This window comes from Brassica rapa, chromosome A03, assembly GCF_000309985.2.
Source record: "Brassica rapa cultivar Chiifu-401-42 chromosome A03, CAAS_Brap_v3.01, whole genome shotgun sequence".
NCBI classification, from domain to species: Eukaryota; Viridiplantae; Streptophyta; class Magnoliopsida; order Brassicales; family Brassicaceae; genus Brassica; species Brassica rapa.
The window spans coordinates 27,461,712-27,484,311 of NC_024797.2; the positions used below are offsets into that span (position 1 = coordinate 27,461,712).

General features: G+C 33.4%; 2 protein-coding genes and 1 pseudogene across 2 annotated transcripts; 2 read left to right on the forward strand and 1 right to left on the reverse strand.

The window, feature by feature from the left end:
* Positions 1 to 780: 780 nt before the first annotated feature.
* LOC103861616 (1-aminocyclopropane-1-carboxylate synthase 7-like) lies at positions 781 to 12,389 on the forward strand. Its single transcript, XM_009139335.2, has 3 exons — positions 781 to 10,709; positions 10,821 to 11,116; positions 11,256 to 12,389. The coding sequence occupies exons 1-3, from the start codon at positions 10,518 to 10,520 to the stop codon at positions 12,121 to 12,123; spliced, it is 1,356 nt and encodes a 451-aa protein (XP_009137583.2). The 5' UTR covers positions 781 to 10,517; the 3' UTR covers positions 12,124 to 12,389.
* Positions 12,390 to 16,845: 4,456 nt separating this feature from the next.
* Positions 16,846 to 18,621, forward strand: LOC103861618. Its single transcript, XM_009139336.3, has 7 exons — positions 16,846 to 17,044; positions 17,107 to 17,168; positions 17,239 to 17,322; positions 17,427 to 17,481; positions 17,798 to 17,933; positions 18,160 to 18,210; positions 18,313 to 18,621. The coding sequence occupies exons 1-7, from the start codon at positions 16,930 to 16,932 to the stop codon at positions 18,410 to 18,412; spliced, it is 603 nt and encodes a 200-aa protein (XP_009137584.1). The 5' UTR covers positions 16,846 to 16,929; the 3' UTR covers positions 18,413 to 18,621.
* A 246-nt stretch (positions 18,622 to 18,867) lies between these two features.
* On the reverse strand, positions 18,868 to 22,600 carry LOC117132535 (annotated as a pseudogene).

A 22,600-nucleotide genomic window follows, 5' to 3' on the forward strand; every position in this document is an offset into this window, starting at 1 on the left:
TAATTCTAAGATATTATTGTAAAGTTACAACTTGACATACTCCATGTGTATTTTTTAATTGTCGATGAACTTTTGTGTTCTCGGTCATATTTACAACTAGTCTCACAATTATTATACAGCCAATTATTAACACCTATTTCTGCAGGAAAAAATTAATGAAGTCCCCTCTGTATATACAAATGCATTCTTTCGCAAGTTCCAATGAGTATAATAATAATAGTCAATTGTTCCAGAGCTTGGCTGATAATGCTAGTGTAAATCATAAAATTTATGTTGGAAACCCAATATTTATAGCATTGATCAATGGGGGTTCTTAGGGTGGAACTTTTAGCGTCATATAAAAGATCGTCTCTTAACTTTTAACTAAAAAATCTAAGAACCGGTTCTTAAATATTAGTTTTTTTATTAAAAATTAAGAGACGATTTCTTATATTCCGCTAAAAACCTCATCCTAAAAACCCACATTAATCATGATCTAAGAGCATCTCCAAAAGACACTCTATAACTTCAAATATGAAGTTTTTTGCTCTCCAAAAAGAAACTTCAAAACTTCAAATTTTGAAGTTTTGAGGAGTGAAACTCTATATTTGAAGTTTCACTTTTCAAAACTTCAAATTTGAAATTTTATATTTTTATTTGTATTTTGGTCCCTGCAATTACACATCACATTTATAATTCATAAATATCTTCTTGTTTATTATTTTAATTCTTATAAAAAATTATATCTCATAAATATTTTAAGTTTTGTTTACAAAATTTAAGTTTACGCATAAAATTAAATAAACCTTTAAAGAAGATTTAAAATATTTAAAACTAGATTTAGATAACAAAAATATACAAAAAAACATTAAAAAAATTACATGAAGACATAACTATTACACATATTTAAATATTACAACAACACTAATAGTCAGGTAAGGTTGATCTGGAACCTTCAAAATTTCCAAATATTGTCCAATTTTTTTGTGTAATTGAAAATGGTTGTTGTTGTTGTTGTTGATGATGATGTCTTTTCGTACAATTCTTTCTTGTACATACTGAATATATTCACGAGTATAAATATCATCGATAAAAGTTAGTATTTTAGCAATATTTTATGTTTCTATTTTATTTTCTTGTTATGATCTAATGTATGTACAAGTATTAATATCTCCCGATTTCAACAATTTTTTTATCTCTAATCTACAAATTAAAAATGAGGAGAGCTAGTTTTGCTTCGAAATGCACTAGCAGATCATATATGCATTACGAAATCACTTTATGGAATAATATGGTATTTTTCTTAAAGTTTAATATTAATTAAGTTATTTTGTTTAAAATTTTATATTTTAATATAATATTTTATTAATTAATATTGTTGTAATATGTTTATATATGTGCTAGTTATTTACAAAAGTTTTATGAATTCAAATTAGTTATGACAAATATAAGGACCATACTATAAAATACAAATAGTTTTGAAGTTAAGTTTGAAATTTTGCTTTTGGATAAAAACACATTTAAACTTCAAATATAGAGTTTTGGAAACTTCAAAATAAAGTTTTTTTGGGAGATATTCTAAGAACCATCAAATTAACAAAATTTATTTCTCTAAGGTTGTGACTGATAATTAGTAGAGTAAAATAGTGAAAATGAAATGGTGAAAATGGAAGGAAAGAGAACTGTCAAATCCAGAGTAATATTTTCATCTACCAAAAGTTGAAAGAACATTTACCTCTATTTTTTTCACTTTGTTAAGAGTAAATGAGCTGAATGTTTTCCACTTGACTGGATAAAATCAGAAGAAATGAGCTAAAATAAATTTTCACTTACTTTATACAATACAGTCACACCCTAAATTTGGACCATCGAGATCACGAACAAATATAACTACTAATTGGCGATTATACATAGCGTTTATTAATCGGTATACCAATATGAAACTAAAATACATAGACCTCAATGTCATATATGTGAATCATTAGAATTTACTTGCAATCTAATAAATAGTGTCACTGAACTTGTCAAAGTGGAAGAATTCTACTCTAAATGCATATTTAGCTAATATAATGTAGATGCGAGAACTAGCTAGCTTACAATAATTCGGTTAATACGATCCGGTTACCAAACCAGTATTGTACAACGCATGTTTAAATCTTTCTTGATATTTTTAAAATAAAATGTTAAGAATAGGACATACTATATATTAATTTTAATTAATTACATCGACCTTGTGCATGCGGTCTTTTACTGGTAAGTGCTTTTTTGGGGTGTGGAGTGCATGGTAAGTGATATTGATATGGTTAAAACCAGAAAGATATAGTAACGGTAATGCAATGATTTATAAAAATAAATATATTTCCTCACTAAATTTTTATCTGTTGATTGATAAATTTATGATCAGAACATTTTTTTTGTTGTCGTGGTACAAATTTTCAGAATTATCAATCAAATTCATAGTATTAGAACATTAGATATAAAAGAACCCATAAAATTAACTTTGACCACATAAATATAATTAACGTCAAAGTAAAGAATATATCAAGAATCTTATCTCAGCTAGATGGAAAAAGATGTGTGCACTTAGAGAGGAGGGAGGAATTGGTTTCCGAATGATTCATGAATTCAACTTACTTCTTTTAACGAAGTAACTTTGGCGTCTTATACAATTTTCAGATTCATTAGTGGCGAAAGTTTTTCGAGAAAAATACTATCGATTGAATTTGCCTTTGCGAATTGATGCAGTGGATAACCCATATTATGTGTGGACGAGTATTATTACGGCAAAAAAACTATTACTTTTGGATATCAGGAATAAAGTGCATTCTAGATATGAAATTAATATTTGGCAGACCATGGATTCCCTCAACTCCAGCAAGGCTGGCTCGCTCCAGGACCCCAGTAGTACACCCAAAGATGAACGTCAATAGTCATATTAATCTTGAAACAAAGGAGTGGTATGCTCGACTACTGGAACACTATGTAGACCAAGAGAATATACCGATGATTCAGAGTATGGCCGTAAGTCCTACTTATCGACGCGACATTTTTTTGCTGGAGCTACACCAAGAATATGGCCAGAGTATGACCATAAGCCCTTAAGCTTGGATATTATTTGTATGGTGGACGGTTCAATGGACCCCCACATATCAATTCAGTGGAATTAGATGGGTTTGGAAAGATAACATGGGGAAGATCCAACTTATGGGGACACAGAACTTAAGGAGGTGTGAGACAGCACTACACTCGGAACTGGAAGCGCTAAGATGAACTATGGAGCGTATGCTACATCATTCGACCTGTGAGAGATTTGTGACAGATTGCAAGGACATGATTACAATGATAACGGATCCACAAGCTTGGCCAAACTTCTCAACTGAGTTGGAGGTCATACAGATTCTCCAGATGTGTTTTCCAGACTTTAAGATCAGTTATTTTACAAGAGCGCAAAACAGAATTACCGACTCGCTAGCTAGGAATGCTCGTTTTTTCGTAGATTTCTTTGCTTTATTGATTGTTCTATTCCGGTCTGGTTATCCAGACCAACTTAAGTTTGAGTAATAGAATAGCCATTTGTTACAAAAAAAAAAAAATCAAGAATCTTATATCGGCAGCCGTATATGGATCCTGTAATCATGAACTGGACCGTATCCTTATAGCGTGATCAGCGTGTGAATGCAAATAATTTTGGCCGGATAAAGTATTTAAGTTCATGAATTTTTTTATATAGTTAAGGTGCTACTGATTTTGTGTGAATATTGAGGCTATTGATTTGCCCTTAACTGTTCATATTTACAAAATAAAAAGGAACAATAATAAATTATGAAGGTACTGCTAAAGTTTTCAATGAAAAGGCAAGTTTTGGCTTCATATGCACATAGAATAATAATATAAAATATATAATTACTACTGTATTGAGGCAATAATTCAAATTTGTTAAGCTATGACATCAACACTTTTTGCTATCTATAATCTTATTGTCCAAAATGAATACAAAAAGGTTCGAAGTTTTGTACTTCAAGTTGTAAATATAACTCTTTAATTTGTATAGCTTGAGGTTTTGTTTATACATGAAAAAGAAACTCAAATGAATACTTGACAAGATAAGTAACGCTGGCAGTGGAGAGCTTGTGTTGCACAGTACAAGAAAGTGTTCGTACAAACACGTTTGGAATATCCTTGCATGTCATAACGCGTTTCTGAATATTTAACATGATATAAGGCTATGGTGGAATCAGAAGTCAGAAGATACGACTTACCAACTGAAGATGATGAGTTAATCCATTTCTGACAAGTGACAAGAAGAATGAAACATATACACTCGTGGCCTCTTCTCATTGGACACATAATACTGCGGAAGATACGACTTTTTCACAATATCGTTTATTTAATCATATTTGATTATAGCAGATCATTAGGTATTCGGATCTTTTCAATTTAGTTTCTTTTTTTATAACATCCATTAAATTTAGTTGCTACTAGCTACCACATTTCATGTTTTTGTTCATGTTTAATTTCGTTCTACTGGTTATGATTGTTGTGGACAGACTTTAATAATTTTTTTTCTTTAAAGACGTACTTTAATCATGGCATAGATTCATAAGACAAGTCTTCAATCAGAAAGACTATATAAATTCATTAACATTCGTACCCAAAAAAAGACTACTGGAAGCTGTTTTTGTTTTAGTACTTCGTAATTTGAGTTGAGTAGTTCAGCGAATATCAAACGTGTTATAAATGTAACCGCTTCAGTGAAATCCACATATTAACGAAAAAATGTAGACGACTAACCGAAGATAGCATAACTATATACAGCTAGATTATATACTTAATAAATAACATAGATTATAGATTGCAATATCGTTTGATGCATGTCTCGTATTTTTACATGAAGATGCTCTCCTTATTAGCCGCACAAACAGACGCCAAACTCCACTTCTCTTTCACGTTCTCTATTACAACTTGCAACTTTGTTTATTATGTTATATAGTATTAAATTAAGCCAGTTACTGTACTAGCATTAAAATTAGTGGATACTTCAATGATTGGTCCATAAGATATCATGAACTTCTGCTCGAAGATTTCGTGTTAGAATTAGTGATTGATTACACTTATTATGCACTTATGGGAATCAATCAATCAATTGGTGACTAAATTTGATTCTATGTTCCTATGAAATTACACACAACATGTAAACAATCCATTGGCTTGTCTTTCTTGTGGAAGACATAATCCAGCATGGTTTGAAGAGAATCTATGAAACTAATCTAGAAGAAATCAACTACGTACATGCCATTAATTTCCCAAAAAAATTCGTCTAACATGTTGTTTCAGAAATTAACAAAATGCAATGTATATATAAATCTTGGTGCTGAATGTGGACAGTATCTATCCCCAATGATAAAGCACAATCATAAAATTTTCAGTTTGGAAAACGAGGTGGCGGTGATATTATTATGCATTGCATATTAAACCTACTGGGGTATTTACATGCACCTTCATTCTACTCGTGTTTGGTGTTTTACACTAGACGATATGCGCTAGAAGTCTAGAACTAATCACCGTTTCAGTAAACATTAATTCCTTTTTTTTTGTGGGGGGGGGGGGGGGGGGGGGGGTGTCAAAGATGAAACATTAGTTCTAAAAATCTGTGATTAAAAACACCTAACTCTTTTAAAATATGTGATGCAGTCTTACAATATAAATATTCATACTAGTTCTCAAATTTCTCACATATATTAGTACTGTATTATCTTAAAAACCTAAGCTATTAGTTAAAAAAAAAATTAGCTATTTATTAAAATCTTTCCTTTTAGTGGTTAAATTGAAATTCTCAAGAGTTCTTGGCCGAATCTCATACGTCTCTTTCCAAGCAAGATAATTTCGAACGCATCTTTCCTTGAAGCAAAGGATCGCCACAATACCACCTACATCATTGTTGTTGGTGTAAGTAAATCTATATGAGAACATATAAATCATCATTACCTTTTTGTTTTCAAGTTGGTCTTGTATTGAGATTCAATCTACAGTTTTGTTTCCGAATCTTAAGCTGGTGGGTTTGATCACATGCGATTACACTGGTCTATTAGTATTACGTAAATCAGATAGAAATATACACCACTTGTAAGAGTACGTGTATATAAGTGTATATATCCTCTATAAGCATTTTAAGGTTACTTTGTTTTCGTTATCTTCTAGCTAAATTAATTAATTAAAATTAATCATATTGTTTTGACCAAAAAAAAAATTAATCATATTGTTATGCCGGTTAATACCCTCTAGTCACCTATTCTAAGTCCAAACAGACAAACATTAAATCTTTACACAAAATCTTAATCTTGGTGTGTAGGCAAATTTGCGAACATAACACTTAATTTTTATTTATTAAGCCTTAGTTTCAACTCATAACTCGGAATCAACTATTGACAATACTACGTTTCAGGCGTGAATTAGCTCTTCCAAATAAAATTAAACTACAACCTTTGTAATTTTCCAAATTCCACTAAATTAATCACCATCCATTTAATAAAAACTAAATTTTGATCCGCGTTTAGAAAGCACGGGTTTATTTTTAAAACTAAATAAATTTTTCTTATATAATTTCTATATAAGATAATGTAGTTTTGGGTACATTTATCCGAGTGCACTGAACCCTACCAAACTGGAAAAAAAACTCAAAATTAAGCTGAATTTCATAAATAACTAAGCATATCATATATCTTTGGAACCGAAAAATAGAAACCGAACTAAGAACCAAATGAGTATTTAAATTTTTAAAATACAAATTATATACCTATTAAACATAACTAACCATTTAAAAATTTATACTGATAATGAAACTATATGTGGTAATGATCACACATCATGTGTAAACATGTTTAAATAATCTGTCATATATTCATGAGAATTTATTGTCAAAGTAATTATATAATAGATTATGGGAATATAATAAATGAGTTCATTTAAATTATATAAAGTATTTATATAGTTAGATAAATATAAGGTAAAACCAAATAAATAGTTAAGTCTAATAGAATGATCCAACAACCTTGTTTAAGTAGATTTTTTAGGACTCCTTCCTAGGGCTGGGCAAAAAACCCAGATCCAAAGAACGAAACCGAACCCGATCCGAAAAAGTAGTACTAAACTCGAACCGAAATTGATTAAATATCCGAACGGGTTCAAAATTTTGGTATCTAAAGAACCGAAACCGAACCCGATCTGAACAAAAGTATCTCGGGTACCCGAATGTAACCGAAATAGATTTATATACCTAAATATATTAGTTATTTTTAGATTTAATATATATTTAAAACATCCAAAATATATAAGATACTCTTAAGTTGTTTAAAATTCTTGAAAATATACATAAATAGTCAAAAGTAATTGTCTAAAATAGCTAAAATATATTCAAAACACCAAAATGCTTGAAATATCTATTGATATTCTATCCAAATATTCAAATCAAACCAATTTATATGTTAATTTTAGGTATTTTGACATATATTTTACAAATTTATATGTAATATATTATTTTTTATATGTTTTGATAAATTTTAAGCATATAATGAATATTAAAATTTTAAAAATAATTTAAATGGGTTATCTGAACCCGAATCGAAATTTAGAAATTTTCGAATGGGGCTGAAATCTTTAAACCCGAAAACCTGAAACCTGATTAGATCTGAACCGAATCCGAATGGGTACCCGAACGTCCACCTCTATTTTTTATCTTTTAATAGTATAGATACACTAGCAATATATACAGTATTTTCGATTGTAAGTGGAGATAAACTTTTGTTAATCTATGCATCGAAATAAATGTTTTCTCGAATTATGTACTATATTGTGCCGTATGAATAATGATTATACTAAAAAAAGTAAGTTTTTTGTTTGGAGTCTTTGGACCATAAATCGTAACCAACCAACACAAATTCGAATCAACAAAACTCTGTTAAGCAGATTTGATAAAATCGTGCTGATTTTAAACTTTGATTAATTGTTGACAAAAAATGGTAATATAGGTCTGTTTAATCCACTCAATTACGTGAGTATTAAACTTATAAAATTTTATAACTACTGTTTTGATATATGGGGTTACCTAAGATCCTCCAAGAACTTAATTGTTGATGAACATAATATTGGTCAAAATTGGAATCATAATCTTATGATATGATTCTATGTACCTATGTCACATAGTTCGACTTTAACCACTCTTAGATCTCCAATATATCCTTCTCGATCTTTTTGCTTCACATATATATGATACTGAGTTTTATATAGTATTTTCTTGCAACGACACATCATTAAGTATTCCTCTTCTTTTTATCCTAAAAAGTTTAATACTCTAAAAAACTTTTGTTTTATTAAATCACTATACATATAAATATCTATATATATGTAAAATAAAGTAGTACAGTGATCTTATTGGAAAAAATCACATCACAAACGCAACTATAAAAATGGAGAGAGAAAGAGAGCATGTATGCTTAAAATCTGGTAGTGTAGAAATTTATACTTTATATAAGATGTACCAGAGGCATAACTAGTATCAACTATATATTTTAATATGTTTATCTTCATGTGTAAATTTAAACATTGTATTTGTACTTGTTGCATGTGTTGTTAGGTTCTTAAGTACGAGAACTAAAATATGCGTTAATTAAACAAATGTTTAATTAGCCCGCCATTAATAGAGTGCATTATAATAACTCATTAGGGAATAGGGAGCATACTTTGACCACTCGGGGAAAATTATAAATATGTAATGTTTTTTTGTTGTAACTTTGTTAAAAAGATTAATATGGGGGTTTATCGGACTATATATATGCGGCCCATGATTAGACTAAAACTAAATATGTAATCGCGATTCAGCATACCCCTAACTAATATTTAATCTAAATTGTTAAATGACATTATTTAAATAGTTGTAAATAGTTTTAAAAATAACCATGAGAGACGAGTGAACAAAAGCTTAAGTGATCGTTTTTTTTTTAATTTTATATCTTCTTCTAACTTTGTATTTACTTTCAATCAATAAAAAAATAACTGGCCGGGGTGCTCAACAACCCAATAATACTTGAGAAATAATTCAGTTCCATTTCCAAATAAGTTTTCAGTGCATTCAATCTGTAAATAGTTGCTGCCAACAAAAAATCTGTAAGTAGTTAATTGAAAAAGGAAAAGTTACAAAATCCATTCCAATTCTAGTTTGTAAATATGTAGTGTTATACTTACAGACTACTCTATTTATTCTCATTGTAACCAGCAAATGACCGAAACTTTATAAGTTATACTAATATAATATATAGTATAAAAATTGGTTGATATTAATGTCACCCACTCCTCTATATATAATCGGAATTTCAACTACCGTCTTTGGGTTATAGATAGCATAGCTAAAATTTTGAAAGATAAAAGACCAATAATATGAAAATTATACTAATATGATAATTACCTAAATGTATTGACAAGTGAGGAAGAAGAAGACAGAAGCTAACAGTTGTCCGAACCCGATTTCGGCAAAAGGCGATCTTTTGATTTTTGCTTACAACATCGAATCAGAACTTTTTGTTTAGTTGTTTATCTATTTCATTTATCTATGGAGTTTAATATACTATCCTCAACAAATGTTATTAAGTATATATTTAACTCTCTAATATAAATTTTAGTTAATTGTAAAAAGATGTAAATGATTTTATCTACAATTATGTTTAAAACAATACTACTGCTTTGGGAAAAAAACTACTACTGGTTTTTTTGTTTATATATACTATTAGCTTTTGTTATGTAAAAGTATTTCAAATTTCATTTGTTTTTGTTATGGCCTCTAGACAAGGGAAAAATATTGGAAGTACGTCTTCACCGTTTTTAGTGAGCATTCTATAAAAGTATCAAGCTTTGGAAAACAAATTTGTAGTAGCAAACATTAAGTTTCCTATATTGCATTTTACCAAGGACTATATAATACCAAAAAGTATTTACAAAACGTTGATCAATATTTAAATGTTTTTTGTTTATGTAGCTGCAAATGACAAATCCAAATATTTTGAAACATTCCCGAAAACCATACACATTTAAAAACAAATAACCCATTCCTTTATTGGAAACGATACTAATTATATCGGACTAAATTCTAAACAACATTACGTTTTGAACTTGTTAAGTAACGATTTGAAGAAGTGGCATTTCCTATTTGATGAAAAACCGAGAAATTTCGGAGTAAAAACAAAATAAAATAGCCAACACTCTTTTCTATTCATCCAATTGCAAGTCAATGACAACCTATTTTTTCCACAATCGAATCTTCCGTATTCTTTACACATATTTTTTCTTCTGAAACCAAAATATATAATAAAAAGAAAAAGGAGTAAAATCAATTTTGTCAAAGTCTTTCCTCCCCGTCACGTCTGCTATATATACTTGTCCGTCATTAACACAAATGTATAACTCCAACACACTTCTCTCTCTAGCCCTTCTCTCTCTCTCAGATTGTGTTTCAGAGCTGTCACGTGTCAGGTTCGAAGCTCAAAGAAAAAATGGGTCTTCCTCTAATGATAAACAACGACGACAACAACAACAACAAGGTCGAGCTTTCTCGAGTGGCAGTTTCCGACACACATGGTGAAGATTCACCTTACTTTGCCGGCTGGAAAGCTTACGACGAAAATCCTTACGATGAATCACATAACCCTTCCGGTGTCATTCAAATGGGTCTCGCCGAGAATCAGGTAGTTATATTATTAACCATTATCAACTTTTGTTAAAAATAATTATTATATATATACTGGGATAATTAATGTATATTAATCGTCTCTCACTGTCGATCATCTTTTCTTCAGGTCTCGTTCGATCTTCTTGAAAGTTACTTAGAGAAGAAGAACCCAGAAGGCTCGTTGTGGGAATCAAAAGGATCATGTGGGTTCAGAGAAAACGCACTGTTCCAAGACTACCACGGTCTCAAAACTTTCAGACAAGCCATGGCTAGCTTCATGGAAAAGATCCGTGGAGGTAAAGCTAGATTCGATCCTGATCGGATCGTCCTCACCGCCGGAGCCACCGCTGCTAATGAACTCTTAACTTTCATCCTCGCCAATCCCAACGACGCACTTCTCGTCCCCACGCCGTATTATCCAGGGTACGTACGTGACACTTTCTATATTTAAATTTAAATACATGGTTTGATTACATTAAACAAAAAAAAAATAGCTGCAACTAACACATACTACTTAAAAGGATATTTGTATTTACCGAAATGTTTTTTTTTTAAATTACAGATTCGATAGAGATTTGAGATGGAGAACCGGAGTGAGAATTGTACCGATTCATTGCGACAGCTCGAACCATTTTCAGATAACCCCTGAGGCGCTCGAGACAGCTTACGAAACAGCACGTGACGCGAACATTAGAGTCCGAGGAGTGCTCATAACCAACCCATCAAACCCATTAGGCGCGACGGTCCAAAAGAAGGCTCTGGAAGATCTCCTTGACTTCTGCGTACGCAAGAACATTCACTTGGTCTCCGACGAGATCTACTCCGGCTCGGTTTTCCACGCGTCAGAATTCACCAGCGTAGCCGAGATCGTAGAGAACATCGATGATGTGTCAGTCAAGGAACGTGTCCACATCGTTTACAGCCTCTCCAAAGATCTTGGCCTTCCCGGTTTCCGAGTTGGGACCATTTACTCGTACAACGATAATGTTGTGCGGACAGCGAGAAGGATGTCGAGTTTTACGCTTGTCTCGTCCCAGACACAACACATGTTGGCTTCCATGTTGTCGGATGAGGAGTTTACGGAGAAGTACATAAGGATAAACCGAGAAAGGCTTAGGAGACGGTACGAGACAATTGTGGAAGGGCTTAAGAAGGAAGGGATCGAGTGTTTGAAGGGCAACGCAGGGTTGTTCTGTTGGATGAATTTGGGTTTCTTGCTCAACACGAATACGAAAGAAGGTGAGCTCGAGCTTTGGGATGTGATCTTGAAGGAACTGAAGCTGAATATATCGCCGGGATCGTCGTGCCATTGCTCGGAGTTTGGATGGTTTAGGGTTTGTTTTGCTAATATGAGTGAGAAGACTTTGAAGATTGCGTTGAAGAGAATACATGAGTTCATGGACCGACGAAGGAAGGTTTTGAATTGTTAAAACACAAGAAGTAAATTAAAAGTTCAAAACCGATTTAATTTTTATATGGCTAATACATGGAGGGTAAGGGGAAATTAGTTTTTTTTTCTTGGAAAGAGAGGACAGTTAGTTGAAATCCATTTATGTAAAGTGGGTTTTGATTTGTTTCTCTTTTCTAGATACTATTGTTTGTTTTCTTGCTTTGGAAGAAGCAAGTTAATTTCATGTTTATTAAAGGTTGATTGTAATATTTGCTGTTATATACGAAAATTGAATAATTCCTTTTGATATATTCCTTTTGATTGTAATATTTGCTGTTAAAAAAAAAGAATAATTCCTTTTGTTTATCATGTTGAACATTACAAATATCTCTAAACATTTTCATATTGTTCTTGAAGGCCATTGATATATATACACATAATATTTGTTGTACCTTTTTTTATTTGAAGATGATATCTGTTGCTGTATACAGCAAGTGGGTCTAAATTGAATGATTTCAATGAGATTATGTCAGTGTTGATGTAATTTCCAAAGAGGTTAGTGTTGTTATGTGGTCGGGTCTTTTTGACTTGGTCACTCTACAACTCTAACAAGTAAGGTGTTCCCTTTTTCTCTTACTTTAATTTATCCGAAAACACGGTATCGGTGAGATCGAATTAATATTTTTGTAGTTATATCAACTAGTTAATTATTTTCATAGTATAATTGTATTAATTGATTAGTTCATTTCTAGCTAGAGTAGTCTTCAAGTTATTTCGTTCTCTTGGCCAAAGCCGAGGTCGTATACCACTTGATGAATAAATATTAAAATAAATATTGCAAAGACAATGGTCTCTATTAAAATAAATATAAATAATGCAACTTGCCGTTATAAGTATCTATCTTATTAAAACTCAAGTACAAAATTGAAGTGTTTGGAGACTTGAATAGGACTATTAAAAACATTTGGAGTGTTTGGAAACATAAATTATAGTCTTTTAAAAAAATATTAATTTTGTTTGGAAACAAGGATAGTAGTATTAAGAAAAAAAAAGGTAATGGGCTTATGTTTTTAAGAAAAATTAAAAGTCCATCATATTATAAAAAACTATCTATCTGGGCGAGATTTAAAATATACGAAAACGGGTCAATCTAATCGCCTAAAACTTTTTCTTTTCTAAACTAACCATAAAACAAAATTTAAACTTTATACACATATTTCAAATCAAAATAATAATTTAAAGTTGATTAAAAACTAATACATATATTCAAAAATGGATTTTTACTAAATTATTTTTCAATAACCATTATACAAAAATATTGTCAATATATATAATAAAAATACAATACAAAGCCCAATTTGAAATACCAACTCAAATTATCGTTTTTATATTTCCTATTAAGTTTTATAAATATAATATATGTAATTATTTATATGATGGTACGTATAAAATACTATTAATTATATGATTACTTATATGATGGTACGTATAAAATACAATTAATTATATGATGACAGTATACGATATATAATAATGAATAGGGATGAGATTTCGGGCACCCATACGGGTTTGGTTCTGATCGGTTTGTGTTTCGGGTTTTTGGAGTCAAAGATTTAAGCCCTGTTAGGATGTTTCTAAATTTTGGTTTGAGTTTGATTCGGATCTTTGCGGGTTTGGTTCGCGTTTGGATAACCCATTTAAATTATTTTTAAAGTTTTAAATCATTATCTATTTTAAATTTCTCAAAATCTATAAATAAAATAATATATTACCTATAAATTTGAATAACATATGTCAGAATACCTAAACTTAACATATCAATTGGTTTGATTTAAAATTTTGGATACAGAATCAATAATTATTTTAAGTATTTTTGGTGATTTGAGTATACTTTAACTATTGCAGATATTTACTTTTGACTATCTATATATATATTTTCAAGTATTTAAACCAATTTAAAAGTATCATTCTTAATGTTTTATATACGTTAAATCTAAAAATAATTAATATATATATAAGTATATAAATCTATTTTTAGATAAATTCGGGTACCCGAATACTTTGGTTCGGATCAGATTTGGTTCTCTAAATAACAAAATTTTGAATAATTCGAATATTTAATCAATTTATGTTCGGGTTTGGTACTATATTTTCGGATCGGTATCGGTTCTGTTCTTTGGATTCATTTTGTAAAACCTTAATAATTACATGAAAAACAAATATCAACATATTTTTCAAAATATACACCCGCGCGCCTGCGCGGGTCAAAATCTAGTTATTATATTATGTTGTGAACAAGATCGTCTATATTCTATACATTTAAAAACACGGAATGGTAGGTATATAGTTCAGAGGTTGCATGCAACGGAAATATAGGCATTTCTTACATGATGCACCTATAAAACAATAAACTAAGGGAAAACTAATTAAAGTATACATGTACATCGTAAAGCAAAACAAATAGAGCTAGCTTAAACATATTGATATAAGTTTTTTATATACACTTGTTTTAGATGATCACAAAATCGAAAACAAGGACTGAAAAATTCAATATGCATAAGTACATTAGTCGAAGTTGAGAACTTGTTAATATATAGTTACAGTTTCAGATGTTTGTCAACTGAATCAATTCGTCCATTTTTATACGTTTATATTTTCGTTGATTATACCTATATCTATATGTAACTTTTGTTATGCCATTCACTTGTAACAAAGCACAATTGTTTCTTTGAGTTTATACTTTGACTGGTATAACTATATATATTATACTTTTTTTGGAACAAAACTATATATTATACTATATATGTAAATAATGCTTCTACTTATACAGATATATAAGATAATTATTTGATTTGACTACTACGTCAAAACAGAAATCTCATTAGTTAAGTTTATTAAAATGGAGTTTAAAAGCGTCAAAGAAGTATTACTAAATTGTGATTAGTGGACTTTGCATGCATAATTATTTTTAAAATAATCACCGATTCGACACTTAGTCTATTCTATCTACATGCTTGAAGTCTTTCTACTTTTATACTTTTGACATTATACATGCGCATGTCTCTATCTCCCTGTCTAATATAATTTCCTATTACATTCGTTTTATACTTTGATCATGTGTATGCAATGTCAACTGATCATTAATCTCATTAATCTTTCGTTTTCCGGTTTATATATTATATACCAATTAAGTAATCGACGGGACGCATAGCATAAACCATACTTTTTAGGTATCGGCTACGTGCTATATATGCGTCTCCGAATAGATTATCTAACGCGTAGAATTTTTGGGCGCTTCTTATATACAACACGCTTGGAAAGTCTTTGTACGTAAAATGATGTTGACTTTAAGTTCATGTGTATTTTATAATGGTCACATTTATGATATTTTGTTCCTCGTATATATAGTCAAACTATTTAAAATTTGTATTTGTAGTTTTGTGACAAGTGCAAGGGTAGACTTTCCAAACTTCCGTATTAAAAATATATTTGTGAGATCATTTGTATTTTCAGACAATGAAAATTTGTAGAGTACAATATCGAAATCTTATTGTCCATGACTAATGCTGAACAAATCCAACCCTTGACGATGACCAGAATAAAAGAAAGTATAAGTCCGGACCTATTTTGAGACTTAAGTGATCATTTCTCGTTTGGTCCCCTTTTCTCAGGGACTCTCAAGTCTAAAGTCTTTACTATAAAACCAAAAAGTTTGTTCTACCCTTATGTATTATGACATTATCACTTTAAAATATCTTACTATTCTAAATTAAAATGTGAAGAAACAAAACTCGCATACACACACGTCCGATCGGAATCCTTAGCATTTTCCAACTTGGTGCTACTTTTTGTGGGAGTCAAAGGTCAATCGTAACAACTGGGAGAATCTTAGCCGTCAGATCAGTCCTCACCTCACACGCGGAACATGCTTACAGGCTGGTCTCATCATTAACTACGTAGGTCTCATCTTCGTGTCGTTCTTATGAACTGCTCCGCAGTTATATCCATGGACTTATCTCTACACGTTACAAGTACAACAACCCGAAACCTACAAATAATTACACGCGTACCCATTACACAAACGTGGTTAGGTAAAAAGTGTGTGTATCAGTTTTAGTTACCAAATTCGAGTTGGAAGTTCTATCTACATCACCACAAATCTCTCTGTTCCATATTCTTTTTTCTTAATGTAACCAAAAAGATAATGTTCTAAAAATCGCTAGACGGTAGCTAGGCGCTTTATAGAGGACTAGCGACTAGACGAATTATTTAGGGCCTAAACGAGATTTAGGCGTTAGCAAATTATTGATTTATTTTATATATTTTATATATTTAACATATATAGACAATTTATTTTATATATTTTATACATTTATCAAAGTTAAATATACAAAACAAAAGAAAGTAGACAAATTTGTAGATTTGTAATAATATTATTGCTTAATTTAATATATATATATAAACAATTTTAGATCGATTTTAACCAATTTTAACTGATTTGGAACTGTTTAAACCAATTTGAATCATATAAATCGTTATAAATCAGATTTTAAAAAAACCGTTTCGGATAGGATCGAGTTGCCGCCTAGGCGGGGGCCTAGACGCCGTCTATACCTATTTTTAGAACCTTAAAATAATACGAGCAAGGCCTAGTAATTTGTATTAATGTCCACCTGGTTTTATTAGGAGATGGAAATATCGCTCTTTGTGGGCTCTAGAACTGGGCTTTCATATATGGGCTTATAAATGGGCCGTAACTAGAGAAGAGGACTCGAAATGACTCTCATGTCTATGACTGACGTTGAACATTTCCTAATTCGATCTAAATCCTCTGAAGAAAAAATCTATGAAGAAGTTAGCGAGAAGATGGCGGAGAACTCGCGGCGACGACGAAGATGATGATGATAAGCTCGCCCTTCCTACTTTTGACGACATCGATTCTCGGCCTATCGATACGCAAGGTTCTTCTTCTTATTATTCAAATTACTCAAGCAGATTCGTAAACACTTTGTTCGTTATACAGAGCAAGAAGAGTACGTCAGGTCGCTCGAAGAAGCTCACGCTCAGCAAAGTCGTCAATGGAAGGTATGATCATCGAATATAAACTTGAGAGTTGTGGATTTTGAAAAATGTTTCGATTCTTCATTGTGTGTAGAGCGTGTTCGCCGTTCTTCTGGTTTGCTACGGAGCTTTCCTCTTCTACTCCAGTTTCCAGCAGTTCATGTCACCGTGGGAGCTGGTACGGTGTTCTCCTTTTAAGTTGAATTACAATTTAAAACTCAGTTTATGATTCTTGTTTTACTTATAGATTCTGTATTTTTTTTTTTTTTTTATTCTGAGCAGCGGTATCATGCCTACTTCATGGAAGATCTTAAGTCGTGGATGGTCATTTCAGCTGGTTTGTCTTTCATCTCTGTGTTCTTACTTTGAATCCATCCATGGTTTATTGCATATTAATTTAATGCACACTTTCACTTGGTCATTCTTTGGCTGTAGTTCCTGGGCATCACTTTTCACATGTCTCTTGATGGAATAGTTGAGAATGAAAACTATTGGATTGATCTTTGTAGCTTCTCTGCTAGTATAGTTATTAGAACCTATTTAGTGAAACCTTACTGCCATCACAAGACTTTGCTACTTGGTCTTCAGTTACTTTGCATGTTATTTGAGTTTTGCAACAATAACAGTTTTATTGCCGGATTTTTATGGATCAGAGTGGATTGCTATCATGGCTTGCTGCCTCTCAATTGTGGGGCTACTAGATAAGAAGAATGATCATGGACGGTGGTTTTGGTACTCTTGTGTTCCCGGATCTGCATTGGCCATCTTTTGGATTTACTACTTACTGAGGTACACTAGATATAGTATACCTTTCATCATTTCAGATGACATCTTATCTTACAATTGATAGACATTCATAAGAGAAACTTAAGTGCTTTTGATCTCAATTTGCTCTAGAGATGCTGGTTCATAGATATGCTACTTTTAGTACCATTAGGCTGGATCAACAAGAGCTACATTTTGGCAATTCGTTTTATTAGAGTTGTGCTAAAATCTATTCTCCCTCGTGGTCTAGGCTTCCGAAGTTCCGGTGGGATGCTATATGGCTTCCATTTGGTCCCCTTTGGTTGGTGCATCTATCCCGTATATATAACCTGATGTCTAATATAGATCATGTGTGTATGGCACTAATGTTTTGTATCAACTTACTCTACTTTGAATTTTGAAGCGGAGCTGGAATTTGTCTATACGTGGATCATCTACTGGAGGAATCATCTGAAGAAGTGAAAAAACTAAGGAACTATATGTATGCATACAAAGCAAGGTAGAGATAAAAGTCATTCCAATACACTTGAGAGTAACTCTGTGATGGCAACAGTGCAAGTTTTGACTAAAAACAGAATGATTCTGAATAATCTCTCATTATTGACGCAAAACTATAGATTCCATGTCAATCACGAGAGATTTGTCTATAATCTCTCTTATAAGTTTTTAGCGATCTGTCTATAATCATTGGTAGTCGGGTTCCAAAACCATATTTACAAACTTCCGCACCTGTTACCTGCGTTTAAACTAACCACTCTGAGAATTGTTCAAAGAGAGCGTTTAGTTGGCCTAGTGGTACGAGAGTAAGACATCTTACCAAACGGTTCAAAACCACTATGAAATAGCGATGATGATAAACCATCAAAGTCTTCAAAAGTACCAAACTTTGTTTCTGTTATCTCTGTTGTGAGTAAGAAACATGGTTTTCTTCACTGTAATGAAACTCAATAACAACAAAAAAACTTGCAAACAAGTGCTCGACTAATATTATTTAAGAGCGAGCATGAGTGACGATGCCTCAGCTTCAAATTTTGGGTGTATCTGATTATCCATAGACAGGAAAAAAATTAACTTTTGCTTCTAATGTCAGCAATGAGATCGATTCTAAACCGCTAGTTAATGATTTTAAAATCTTTTTCAGCGATCAATGGAAGCATCTGTTAATGGGGTTGCTCTGTTTCTTCAAGGGTAAGTAGAGGGTAGTAGCCGGTGAAAGTGAAGCCTCTTCCGACGATCTCACCTGCACAGAACCATACAAAGCAATCCAGACCAAAAAGTACTGCAATACCAGCCTCTTCCACCTTCAAATCCGCACGATTCTTCCACAAGCCTTTCACGTGATCAACTTCCTTCCAGAACGACTCAGTACGTCCACGAATGCTGTAATCAAGTCAGTCACAGCAACAAAGAGACCATTAAGAAATCTACTGATAAGACTCTAAGATGTAAAAGACGATCTTATTGCTTATCGTACGAACCGTAACAATACCAAGACGAGAAGGCTATGAACCCTAACGCCAAGGTCCTTCAAATCCAGAGACACTCCTCTGATTTGCCTAACAACTCTCTATCATTCCCCCCTCAACAACAACACTCATGGATCTTTATTTATACTCCCCAGTTTCAGTAACAGCAAAGCCTCTGACTCAATCAGCAACTTCACTAACTTGCCAACACAGTAACCATCAGCCACGTCAGCTATAGTATTCGGTATCTATCATTACCCCCCGCTTCAAATAGAGCTTGTCCTCAAGCTCTGCAAATCCTGGCTTCACCTAAAGCACTGCAAGTGCTAGCTTCACCCCAAGCTGTGAATAGAGCTGCTGCAACACGATACTGTCTCTGGTTAGTCTGGAAACGCATCTTCTGATTCTCCATCTGTGCTTGACTTGAAACTTCTCATCGTCAAGGTTGTGTTTTCTTATTACCGCAACACTGTCCTGCATAATTATGTCAGACTCAACGTTCTCCGGTGAGCTAGCGGCAGTTGCATCAATATCTATATGCTTCCTTGTTTGCCAATTCAGAGTCCCACACATCTTTGATAACGCTTCATAGACATTAGGCCTTTGTAGAACTGACTCAAACACAGCTAGTCGTGCAAGTTCTGCATCAGTCTCTGGTAGCCAGTGCAACATGCAAAACAAGCAGAATAGGTTAACCATTTCAAGGTTTGATTCAGCCAGAGTCAGTTGCGGAATGTGACGACCATCACTCCAATCATTATATGCTTGTGCAAGCTTCATACAGTGTCCCTTGTGCCTGCCGGTATATATGAGCCTCACCAGCACAAGAAAAAAGACTAGGACGTAGTGGCCTGATCCCAAATTTGTACGCCACTCAGCTACGTTGCTTCTTATCATCACGTCATTGTTCAGCTTCTCCACTAGTAGCGTCCACCGAAAGTTCACAATTTGCATACATGGAAGGTAGTGATTCAGCACAAGGTTGCCACTATGAAGAATAACATCATACTCTTGATCTGCAGTACATGTAATATGAACATCAATGTTTTTTATCATAAGCTTTTGTTTGCTCCAAGTCTGTACCACGTTGCTCAAACTCTTTTGCTTCATCAGAAACTGCTCGCTGTAACATGTTTCCCTGTAATATTGTAATCGAAAAGCTTCTCTAACCGTTGCACTCTGTTTGAAATTAAACCACCAGTCTTTGCACCATTTTCGTGTCCATGAATCTACAGCCTCATCAACTTCTGACAACCCATACTCTTTATGTGACTGAAGACTCACCAGAACAAACCGCAAACGGCTTGAAACGCTATTAAACTTTCTCGTCGGCTTAGCTTGATTCATTGTCAACGTAAGGCTGGTCTGCAAAGTTGCGTCTAACTCAGCCTTCTTCGGCAAACAAGGTGCAGGTTCCTGAATATCTTGTAGAACTGTCTCAAACACCACTTGTATCCCAGACTCAGTAGCTGCATGAGTGGCGAACGGAAAATCTTTTTGGTATCCAGACTTAAGCTTGAGTGACTGTTCCTTGGTACCCGCTCTTTCTCTCATTAAATCAACACTTGGAACTGTACCAAGATCTTCACCGCTAGTTCCAGACAACATTCTCCCCAACTCTCCACTGAGTTTAGATTCAGAGCTCGACAATTCCCTCCACTGAAACTCTAAAATTGTCTGTACAACGTCCAATCTTCGTTTCTTCACTAGATGTCCTTTGTATTTAAACCTCCAAGACTTAGGAGCCAAACACATCTTCTTCCTGTGATGTACCATTGGCCTTCTCATGATCAGTAATCTTGGTACACCAATCACGAGTGAAGCAGACGTCTCTGAATGCAGATGTGGATTCAAGGCAGTAACGATTGATTCATGATCATCATTGTTGTCCTGACTCGATTCTGTCACAGGATCTAACTCTCTGTCTTGAATCAAATTCTCATCCATTTTAGGTTCTTCCGCTTGTATCGTGACTGTTGCTAATGCTTCGACCTCTTGGACTTGATTAGTCGAGTTGATAGACGGAATCAATCTTGTTGTAGACATCTGTAAGTGTCTACCTTGTTCTGCCTTGTTTCGTTCACCATACTTCCACAACAATGATTCTCTCAAATCCTTCCAGCTTTGGAAAGGGACGAACGAATTCATGCGGTGAACATATGCTTCCGCTTCTCCATCGATGAAACCGCGAGCCAATGCAAGCTTTTGTAGCTCCGTGAACTCTTCAGACGCAAACCGATTCTCCATCCACTCAATCCATGGTCTCAAATCAACACATGTAAACACAGGAATCTCTATGAATCTTTCCTCTTCGTGATTATCAAAATTCTCAACTACTTGCCGATAACCTAACTGATTGTTCCCGTACTGTTCCGATGAAGAAACAGATACCTGAGTAGAAGATTTCAGCTGATTAGGATTCGGAAAGATTCCAATCGAATCCGCCTGAGGTGATCGTTGTTCTAGCGTCGCAATGCATGATTGAAGCATTGCTTCGATCCTATTGAACTTCGCATCGATCTTTGCATCAAATGATTGATAGAACGATTGGATTTGTTGTTCGCCAGCTTCGGATCTCGTCGCCGTCGTCGCGAAATTCTGATACGCCATTGTCGTCACCAAAAGCTCGAACCGCTCACCGTCGCGATGATCGAGTCGCTCACCGCACCAATTGATAAGACTCTAAGATGTAAAAGACGATCTTATTGCTTATCGTACGAACCGTAACAATACCAAGACGAGAAGGCTATGAACCCTAACGCCAAGGTCCTTCAAATCCAGAGACACTCTTCTGATTTGCCTAACAACTCTCTATCATTCCCCCCTCAACAACAACACTCATGGATCTTTATTTATACTCCCCAGTTTCAGTAACAGCAAAGCCTCTGACTCAATCAGCAACTTCACTAACTTGCCAACACAGTAACCATCAGCCACGTCAGCTATAGTATTCGGTATCTATTATCTACACCAAGACCTCTATTAAACAGGAGTGATTAGGCACAGTATTACAACAACGTCTACCTAGCGAGACGAGTGTAGAGAAGCTGCCTAGACAGCTCAATGGATTTCTCTACAGTGGCTGGCTCCTGGATATACTGCGTGTTATCCTCGAGCAACTGTTTGTAGTAAGTTGTGCCGTGCTTTGACACAAACTTGGATGCTTTCACATGCCTTTGATTTCAGCTGTAGCAATTTAGACGCCATCTTTCAGTAAAACTCTTC

What these genes read in the sequence shown, in the direction of transcription:
- LOC103861616 (XM_009139335.2), top strand. Translation starts at nt 10,518, where the DNA reads ATGGGTCTTCCTCTAATGATAAACAACGACGACAACAACAACAACAAG. An exon ending in TGGGTCTCGCCGAGAATCAG is followed by an intron (nt 10,710 to 10,820) that starts GTAGTTATATTA and finishes TCTTTTCTTCAG; the next exon opens with GTCTCGTTCGATCTTCTTGA. An exon ending in CCCACGCCGTATTATCCAGG is followed by an intron (nt 11,117 to 11,255) that starts GTACGTACGTGA and finishes TTTAAATTACAG; the next exon opens with ATTCGATAGAGATTTGAGAT.
- LOC103861618 (XM_009139336.3), top strand. Translation starts at nt 16,930, where the DNA reads ATGAAGAAGTTAGCGAGAAGATGGCGGAGAACTCGCGGCGACGACGAA. An exon ending in GTGGATGGTCATTTCAGCTG is followed by an intron (nt 17,482 to 17,797) that starts GTTTGTCTTTCA and finishes TTTATGGATCAG; the next exon opens with AGTGGATTGCTATCATGGCT. An exon ending in TGGATTTACTACTTACTGAG is followed by an intron (nt 17,934 to 18,159) that starts GTACACTAGATA and finishes CTCGTGGTCTAG; the next exon opens with GCTTCCGAAGTTCCGGTGGG.